Source organism: Physella acuta, unplaced genomic scaffold, assembly GCF_028476545.2.
Source record: "Physella acuta isolate Inbredline_101_S28 unplaced genomic scaffold, ASM2847654v3 ptg000544l, whole genome shotgun sequence".
NCBI classification, from domain to species: Eukaryota; Metazoa; Mollusca; class Gastropoda; family Physidae; genus Physella; species Physella acuta.
The window spans coordinates 823,328-833,398 of NW_026732063.1; the positions used below are offsets into that span (position 1 = coordinate 823,328).

The 10,071-nt window shown below is 32.5% G+C and overlaps 1 protein-coding gene across 1 annotated transcript; it reads right to left on the bottom strand.

Moving 5' to 3' along the window:
* Positions 1-1,248: 1,248 nt before the first annotated feature.
* Positions 1,249-9,227, bottom strand: LOC131946145 (repetitive organellar protein-like). The gene is made up of 8 exons (XM_059306798.1): positions 9,149-9,227; positions 8,319-8,417; positions 7,996-8,122; positions 5,961-6,086; positions 5,272-5,756; positions 4,964-5,068; positions 4,685-4,739; positions 1,249-2,091 (listed from the first exon to the last, which is right to left on the bottom strand). The coding sequence occupies exons 1-8, from the start codon at positions 9,191-9,193 to the stop codon at positions 1,700-1,702; spliced, it is 1,434 nt and encodes a 477-aa protein (XP_059162781.1). The 5' UTR covers positions 9,194-9,227; the 3' UTR covers positions 1,249-1,699.
* Between the last annotated feature and the right edge of the window lie 844 nt (positions 9,228-10,071).

Below are 10,071 nucleotides of genomic sequence, written 5' to 3' on the forward strand. Positions count from 1 at the left end.
TTGAACAATAATTTTTTTTTTCAAAATTAAGTGTCCATTAATCAATCTTAAAGGTAATAGCTTTGAATTTTTTAACTTATTAATATTGGCTATTTAAGATGAATCATAATACAAATGAAATCAACGTGATCTTAGTGGAGCCAAAATTGACAGATTACAACGGCAAACTTAGCATGTTAAAAAAAATCAGTTTCAAATCGTGAATGGTGTTAACAAAACGTTTTGAATTGTGTTCAAAAGTCACGTTTTAGTAAGTAAAATAGCAATTTAAGCTAATGGTTAAGCAACTTTTAGGTGAATTTAATTTCTATTTTCAAATAAATTCATATTTACAATTTTTAAAATCGGATATTCCCAGAGTGATTTTAAGAATCAGGAAGTATCAGAGTATTAAGAAAGAGACGCCATTTTATACAAAAATAATCAATAAAGCCAATGACTGTGAAGGTATGTTTCGAAACAGATAAAAATAAATCAATATCTGCACTCAAATTATTGTTCTTGAAATTAAGGTTTACTGAATATATAACAAGCAATGATTCAACAAAATAATTATCACATTAATACCTTTTAAATATACTCCATTAAGATGCAAAATGAACTGGATGCATTTAAAACTGATTTAAACATTTTAACACTGTCGAAGAATATGTTTAAACAAACATCATAACACTTTACTTGAGTCAAAAAAATTGAAATTTTTTTAAGTAGTTGAATTTTAAATTCAGTTCCTTTTTACCTAAATTATGTTTCTACTTTGTTATTAATTAAAAATGGAAATATCTACTATAGATCGAAGTTATAAAATAGACCTGAATTACCGTTTTTAGTTTATTTTGTCAGTGAATGCGGGAATTTAAAAAAAAATGTCGGAGATGTTTGTGTCATTGTCTGTTTAAAAACATCGCTATTTATACTGCCACTTGATGGTGTATTCCATCTCATTGTATCACGAACAAAATGTACATAACCTGTTATATGTGTATTGACATATAAAAATATTCAAGATAAATATGCCAATCTAACCCTGCCCTATCACATGTTGATTATAATGTGAGCAGACGGGAGTTGGAATACAAGCTAACAAAACTATACATATAACACAATTTTAAGAGAGATATATATAGATAGTTGTATGGGTTGTGTGTTCATTTACTGATACAACGATACTAAATACAAAAATAGGGATTTTTAATGTAGGAAAATTGTAGTCTTTTTTTAATTGAACGAATGTATTGATTACAATAACAGTTACTTCCAGTAGGCCTATAGCAAAAACATTTTTTTTCTTGACAAATTCATAATTTGGATTTGCTTTTTTAATAAGATAAATATTGAATTTGTCTAGTAAATGTATTCAAGCCTTCATGTTTTAAATCGTTAATTTTATTTGTGTCAAAGTTCTAGATTTTAATTACATACTCAACAAGAACAATACGTTCATCTTTTCACAGAAAATGTAGGTATGCAAATCAAACAATACATTTTAATCATACATCTAGCGCTCACATACAGAAAAGATGATGATGGCATTGAATTAGATGTGTAATGATGACTAAACAAATAACATATAAACCATTATAGTTTATGTAAACATGTAATCTAAACATATAGTAAGTTGTTAGCGTGTGTTTAACATGGTGGTTACATATTTTATTGTTTTGAGAATTTACCATCTACCATGTTTTGTGTTGAACTTCTATAAACTAACGATTGTAAAACTACTCAAGTCGGATAACTTTGCGTCTAGATCTGCGTGAATCACTTCAAAGTAAAGTTCTTGACCTTTCTTCATGTCAACAACCACTGACCCAGCAGTGCTTGTAGAAGCAGAATTCACTACTATAGCCTCCCAACACGTACCTCCAGCCATCACACCAACTATATTCAGTTTATCTTCATATTCAATTAGAGTTACACAGACAAGGTATAAACCATCATGTGGTGATACAAATGTTCCTGTTGTTTGATCAAAATGTTGACCGTTATATTCACGTACTTCTTTAAACTTTGAAATAATTGATCCAGTACTGACAGGTGTGGGATCAGCAAACTGTACATGACAAGCATATCTGTTACATACACGTGAATCTGTTGATTAGAAAACATATGTATGATGTACATGTTGAATTTCATACATGCTCTGACTATTTGATTCATACAATGTATATTTACATTTTTCTTTGAAATTGTTTACATAATTTTCTCTAAGACAATTTCAACTGTTTAGTATAGCCTCAGTTTTAGTTTTTTAGTTAAACACCGAAGACAATTAGCAAACGATTCTACAGTGTAACAAGTCACGTAATAAGTCACCAAAGTAAAACAAACTCTATACTTGCATTCATATCCGGATGCGTTCACATTATAGTTTAGTTATAGAAGGTTAACATATCACAATAAAAATCACCTGAACTATAGTTATTCTGTTTTACATATCAAGGTCTGACAAAACCGATGACAAGATATGGTCTGGCTAACGAACATCACGTTATGGTCTGTCTTGCTAACGAACATCACGTTATGGTCTGTCTGGCTAACGAACATCACGTTATGGTCTGTCTGGCTAATGAACATCACGTTATGGTCTGTCTGGCTAACGAACATCACGTTATGGTCTGTCTGGCTAACGAACATCACGTTATGGTCTGTCTGGCTAACGAACATCACGTTATGGTCTGTCTGGCTAACGAACATCACGTTATGGTCTGTCTGTCTAACGAACATCACGTTATGGTCTGTCTGTCTAACGAACATCACGTTATGGTCTGTCTGGCTAACGAACATCAGGTTATGGTCTGTCTGGCTAACGAACATCACGTTATGGTCTGTCTGGCTAACGAACATCACGTTATGATCTGTCTAGCTAACGAACATCACGATATGGTCTGTCTGGCTAACGAACATCACATTATGGTCTGTCTGGCTAACGAACATCACGTTATATTCTGTCTGTCTAACGAACATCACGTTATGGTCTGTCTGGCTAACGAACATCACGTTATGGTCTGGCTAACGAACATCACGTTATGGTCTGGCTAACGAACATCACGTTATGGTCTGTCTGGCTAACGAACATCACGTTATGGTCTGGCTAACGAACATCACATTATGGTATGTCTGGCGTCTGGCTAACGAACATCACGTTATGGACTGTCTGGCTAACGAACATCACGTTATGGTCTGTCTGGCTAACAAACATCACGTTATGGTCTGTCTGGCTAACGAACATCACGTTATGGTCTGTCTGGCTAACGAACATCACTATATGGTCTGTCTGGCTAACGAACATCACGTTATGGTCTGGCTAACGAACATCACTTTATGGTCTGTCTGGCTAAAGAACATCATGTTATGGTCTGGCTGGCTAACGAACATCACATTATGGTCTGTCTGGCTAACGAACATCACGTTATGGTCTGTCGGGCTAACGAACATCACGTTATGGTCTGTCTGGCTAACGAACATCACGTTATGGTCTGTCTGGCTAACGAACATCACGTTATGGTCTGTCTGGTTAACGAACATCACGTTGTGGTCTGTCTGACTAACGAACATCACGTTATGGTCTGTCTGGCTAACGAGCATCACGTCATGGTCTGTCTGGATAACGAACATCACGTTATCGTCTGTGTGGCTAACAAACATCACGTTATGGTCTGTCTGGCTAACGAACATCACGTTATGGTCTGTCTGGCTAACGAACATCACGTTATGGTCTGTCTGGCTAACGAACATCACGTTATGGTCTTTCTTGTTAACGAACATCACGTTATGGTCTGTTTGGCTAACGGACATCACGTTATGGTCTGTCTGGCTAAAGAACATCACGTTATGGTATGTCTGGCTAACGAACATCACGTTATGGTCTGGCTAACGAACATCACGTTATGTTCTGTCTGGCTAAAGAACATCACGTTATGGTCTGTCTGGCTAAAGAACATCACGTTATGGTATGTCTGGCTAACGAACATCACGTTATCGTCTGGCTAACGAACATCATGTTATGGTCTGTCTGGCTAACGAACATCACGTTATGATCTAGCTAACGAACATCACGTTATGGTCTAGCTAAAGAACATCACGATATGGTCTGTCTGGCTAACGAACATCAGGTTATGATCTGGCTAACGTACATCGCGTTATGATCTGTCTGGCTAACCAACATCACGTTATGGTCTGTCTGGCTAACGAACATCACGTTATGGTCTGTCTGGTTAACGAACATCACGTTATGGTCTGTCTGGCTAACGAACATCAGGTTATGGTCTGTCTGGCTAACGAACATCACGTTATGGTCTGTCTGGCTAACGAACATCACGTTATGGTCTGTCTAGCTAACGAACATCACGTTATGGTCTGTCTGGCTAACGAATATCACGTTATGGTCTGTCTGGCTAACGAACATCACGTTATGGTCTGTCTGGCTTACGAACATCACTTTATGGTTTGTATGCTCGTACGTCCGTGTAATAGAAATGAAGAGAGTAAGATATTTAGAGAGCGTGAGAGTGGGCGGTAAACAAAGGTATAAAACATTTTACTGATTGGTTAGCATTGAGAATTATTTGATAGCTTTTACTATTGTTACATTTAAACAAAAAAATCAATAGATAGAATTGTCATTAAATCACTATTGTTATATAAATAAGTTTTAAAAACTTTTTTTACAAAGCAAACTTACCTATGAGATGAAAATCGTTAGACAACTTTGAAATAGTATGTTCAAGTTCACCCATCTAAATTAAAATAAAGGAAATAAATGAAACAATCGCATATCTACTGACCCACTAGCTTCAATAGATAATGGTTACTTTTAAGAAAAGGAAATGATTTATTGTATATTCTTATTTAATTATTAAAACTATTTATCAGTGCATTCCCAATAATTGTGTACATTACTAGAATAATTTAGAATTTATCAATGTTGCAAATGATTTTTTAAACAGTATTTCAAACATACCTTATTTAATTTTTCTTCTCTAGTTTCCAAGTTCTGGTTAAAGATTTGAATCAGTTTGTCAATGGGCATCAATCTTTGTTGTAGGAGTTTGTACATCACATTGTTCTAAATGACATACGATAATAATTAAAGATTTCTACAAATAACTATTTTTGTTGCATATTAAAACTAACATACAATTAGCATTTATATAAAAGTTATGATTATAGGTTAAATTAGTCAACTGCCCCTTTTAACAATTTGAAGTAAATTAAATTGCAAGTAATAATAGAACTGTGGACAAAAAGCACAGCAATTTTAAAATATACCTTTGATTGCAGCTTTTCAAATTGGGTTGATGTTTTGACAATGTTTTTTTTATTTTCATGTTGTAAGGAAACAATCAAATCAGAATGGCTTTTAATTTCTTTTTTCATACTGTCTCTTATATCTTGCATCTCTTTGTTTATTTTGCGCACTTTGTTTTCATATTCTTTCATATCTAGAGTCAGTTTCTCTAGTGTTTTGTTTGACATGGTTTCTTTTTCTTTTAAAATTTCAATTTCTTTGTTCAGCTCCTTTACTTTGTTATCTTGTTCACTCATTTGTTTTCTAAGATTTTTAAAATTCTGCTTTTGTTTTTTAGTCAGTTGTTCAATGTTTACCCCCAAGTCACTCTGTTCTGTTACAAAGTTGTCTCTCCATTGTTTTATTTCTGATATGTCATCTATAGACTTGTGTTGAGTGACCCGTAGTGAAGATAGTGTTGTTTCAATATAGGCGAGTCTACGCTCTAGGTCAGGATGTTCTTCAACTGAGAATAGTCACACATATTCAGTTTATGATTTTAAAGGAATGAAATGTTGGAAATTAGGTTCTTTAAAAAACAATACACAAAAAAATTAAAGTAGTTTTCTTTTTTTAAATTAAAAAGTATCAAACCGTACAAGCTTTAACATTGTATATGGCTTATGATGCAGCTACTTAACTCGTTATATTAAACAAAACTATGACATACCAGCTGTGTGTTGAACTTGTGTGATGAGTTGTCTTGGTGATTCTACTGTGAGAAATGTTGCTGTTGTCTGTGTGTCAGGCTGTGGTAAAGATGGCGTTGGTTTGTTGACATCCTTGTTGTCTTTATCTGGTGGATGGGGATTTAAATTTTATTTTTTATTGCAGTTGAAGTTAACAAAGATTTTGTTGTTGTATACAATATGTTTTACTAGTTAAGCTAGTTAAAACTATAATGTAATCTATTATCTAATGTAATACTCTGATGAAAATAAAAGTTGAACATGAGCCAAATGTATTGAAAAAAAGTCTTTTTAAATGTCTAAGATATATATATATATATATATATATATATATATATATATATATATATATATATATATATATATATATATATATATATATATATATATATATATATATATATATATATATATTACATATGCTGTTTTTTTTACACGGATGTTTAACTAATTTATGAGTAACATGTGTTCAATTATTACTTAACCAAAAGTGTTTTTAAAAACATACAACATTGTATATTCCCTTAAGGCTCTTCAGCACGGGCGGAACTACCATGCCGCCAGACCCAGCAATTCGGGGTTGGGGGTCAGTGCGTTTAGGGGACCCAACTCCGACCAAAAAAACAATACATTTTCTTTTCATTAATGTTTTTGTGCACCTTGATGTTGGATTTGTAAAAAAAAACAGGTCTACTATAGCAGTGATTGTTCTACAGTTACCAACACACACTGTTGCGTAGAAAAATATTTTATAATCTTCAAGAGCTGGTTTGAAAGATGGGCAAACGTTCACACCACTTCCATGACTTACTGTCGTTCTTTAAAATACGGGGTGCAAACAAAGCTCATTTAAATAGTTCTTTACTATGTAAATTAAAAAGCAATGGATTCTGTTGATTATAATTTAAATAAGACATGCTTAAGAATCGTATATCTATAAAAATGAATGCATTAAAAATTAATAAAATAAATACAAAAAGTTATAAAAATAAACATAACGCGAGAAACCATTGCACAAATCCATCTTACATGTTTTTATACTTTTCACAAGCTATTTTGCCTTTGCTATACTAAAAATGATAAAACATGTTTATTTCATGCCCGAAATTAATTTGGGCTTAGGCTTAATTGTGTCTGGTTTGTTGTCTCAGAATGGTTATGCATTGCAATGAAATAGATTAAATTACACTGGAAATAGATTACTTCAAATTTAGTGAAGCAGGCTACAAATATTTATAAATAAATAAATAAATAAATAAATAAATAAATAAATAAATATATATATATATATATATATATATATATATATATATATATATATATATATATATATATATATATATTAATTAGGGGGCCCCAAAATCTTTTTAGCGGCGGAGCCTTGTTTTTGCCTAGTTCCACTACTACTCTTCACCTTTTCTTAGGTTGAATAATGTTACGCAATTTGATAGAATAATTCTTCACTTTTTTAAATGGATTTACAAGATAGAATAGTGGGATATGATTTTTACATAAAGCAAAACTTATATGCTTATGAGTGGACAGTGAAATTATATCCTTTTTACATAGTTTTTGCTAGATCTGTAAACTAAACTAAAAATCAATTTTGTCGCATTTATTCAGCTGAAACGTGTGAATACGTAATATACAGGCTACATGATCATAGACTTTTAACGTTCTATAAAATCGTAATGATCTTGAAACTTGATATATGGCCAATAAGGCTACAAAGTGTTATTGTAAATTCTTCATTTTTTTAATATAAGGATTTACAAAATTCACTAATGTAATATAGAGTTTATATGAATTAAAAAGCGGAAACTGGTTTTGTAGTTCGTTCACAATGAAGTGCAGTTATATCCCTTTAACACAGTATTTGTAATATCTGTAAACTGTAAAATAATTTCGTTGCATTTTCTCAATAGAAACGAGTCAATACTAAAAACATAGGCGGCTACAAGACCATAGGCTTTTAAATTTTTAATTAGAAATTATAAAAACTATCAGAGTATTGACCTAAAATATGTGACGTCACATCCAACAAGGCCGTGGCTGCTGTGTCCAGTTCTTGTGATAGCTCGATGTAGCTGACAGATGATTGGTCAGTTTTTTCTTCTAGCCACGCCTTACTTTTTGCAACAACCTGTGAAAGCAAACAACAACAATATTTGAAAGTGGCCACGTGTTGTCGTGCAGTATTTATAAACAGTCTGTCTTGGGTTGCATTTCTTAGCAAATGCACTTCGTAAAACGCTTATCGTCACATGTCTACATTATCCTGTTCAAAATGCATTTACACTTTAAGTGTTACGATAATTTCTTAGTTGATATAAACTTACATTTTTCATATTTCCTATAACAGGTTCCAGAACTTGTATCTGTTGCTCCAAATATTTCATGTGCTCTGTTACAAGCCTGACCTGAATTCCTGAAGGCATCTGAGTAGTAAATGTTTAATATTTTATACATTTTAAACTATGTAACAGTCATACAATTTAAATAAAGATTTTTCATTTAAATCCAGCCTCAACATTGTTATTAATCAGTTGTTTGTTTCTATATTACCAATGGCTAAGAATAATTTCAACTGATTAATTTTCTTGAATTCCAGTTATTAGTTGCTAATTTATTCAGAAAAAAAAGGCCTCTGTTCAGGGCATATGTTACCGTTGTCCGCAACTATGTCTACGCTCATCAAGTTAAGTATATAAATACGTAAAGAGTTTGTTTTGAATTCGTTTTGCTTGTGAAATTTGCATTAGCTAAAAATACTGATCTATAACAGCGATATATGAGCTCTACTACATTATAATTTCCCGTTTCGCTAAAAATATACAGCTTGGTTTTCTCGATTTTCGGTTTCGATTGCCAAACAACAATTTGGTGACAAATTTTAACTGTGAATAGCGTAAACACTCTATGGCAAAGTACGTTTTTACGAAAACGACTTGCGTATTTGTCAAATAAACGATTATAAAACTAAGGTTAATAAAAAAAAATTAAATTTAGAGTACATTTTACACAATAGGGTTACTATAGGCATACTTAAATATTCATAGTAGATTTTATATTATTTAAATATAGTAGATTTATCCATCCGTTTTAAAACAAAATAGTTTGTTTGAAATGTACTTTTTATTCCATTTAAAACTTTGTATATTAGCTTTACCTTAAAATGATGTTTTTGACGAATCGAAGTAGGACTAAGTATCATGAGCAAGAACTCTTCCTGCTTTAAATAATATCGGGTGTTCCCGAAAAGCGCTGTCAGTTTGAGAGTTATCTCCCATTTATTAATGAATTAGCTACTGTAGATCAAGCACAACACAAAATCTATTTTATTAAAACAACATTCTATCGAAAAGTAAGTGAACAGTTGTAGATATAATTAACATCAACGTGGATGGGGTAAAATGCGAAAAATAAACGCGGTACGTCGATGCAGTAAAATGCAAGATTGAGTTTAAAGTTAAAGCCGTCGTTTACGTGACATTTTTGTCTCGTAGTTATAATATTTCACTCGGACTCTCGTATCTGCAGTCAGTTGTTGTTAAGTTTCGCATGCATTTATAATCACTTTATCTATTACTTACATGCAGATGTCTGAGTACAACCCCACCCATGAATCTTTGAACATTTTGTTGGAAACGTTAGAGAAGATGCGTGTTCATGTACAAAGTACTTTAAGTGATTTTATCAAACAGGTGAGTCTTATTTATACATAATGTTTATAAAAAGAAAATATATTTACTATATTCTAAATTGAACTCATGTGAATTACAAACCTGTATCTGTTTCTATAAAAGCAAAGAGGGGAATGTTTGTTACTCACACCTATTAGGTCGGGTACTTGCAGGTAAGTTGCAGGGAAATTGATCTTGCCAAAGTTTGCTGTTCGACCTTTTTTGTAGTCAACTCTATAACCGAGTTTAAAGTGATCCTTTCTTCTTCTTCTTCGTTCTTAATTATTAGTGTTGGAAGGGATCGAGCGTAATCTGCCAGAGGGTTTGAACTCGAGACTTTTTCGAATTTATCAACCATGAGCTTTTGCCAACTCGACCACTCCTCCATCACAATTAAGGATTCATGTCA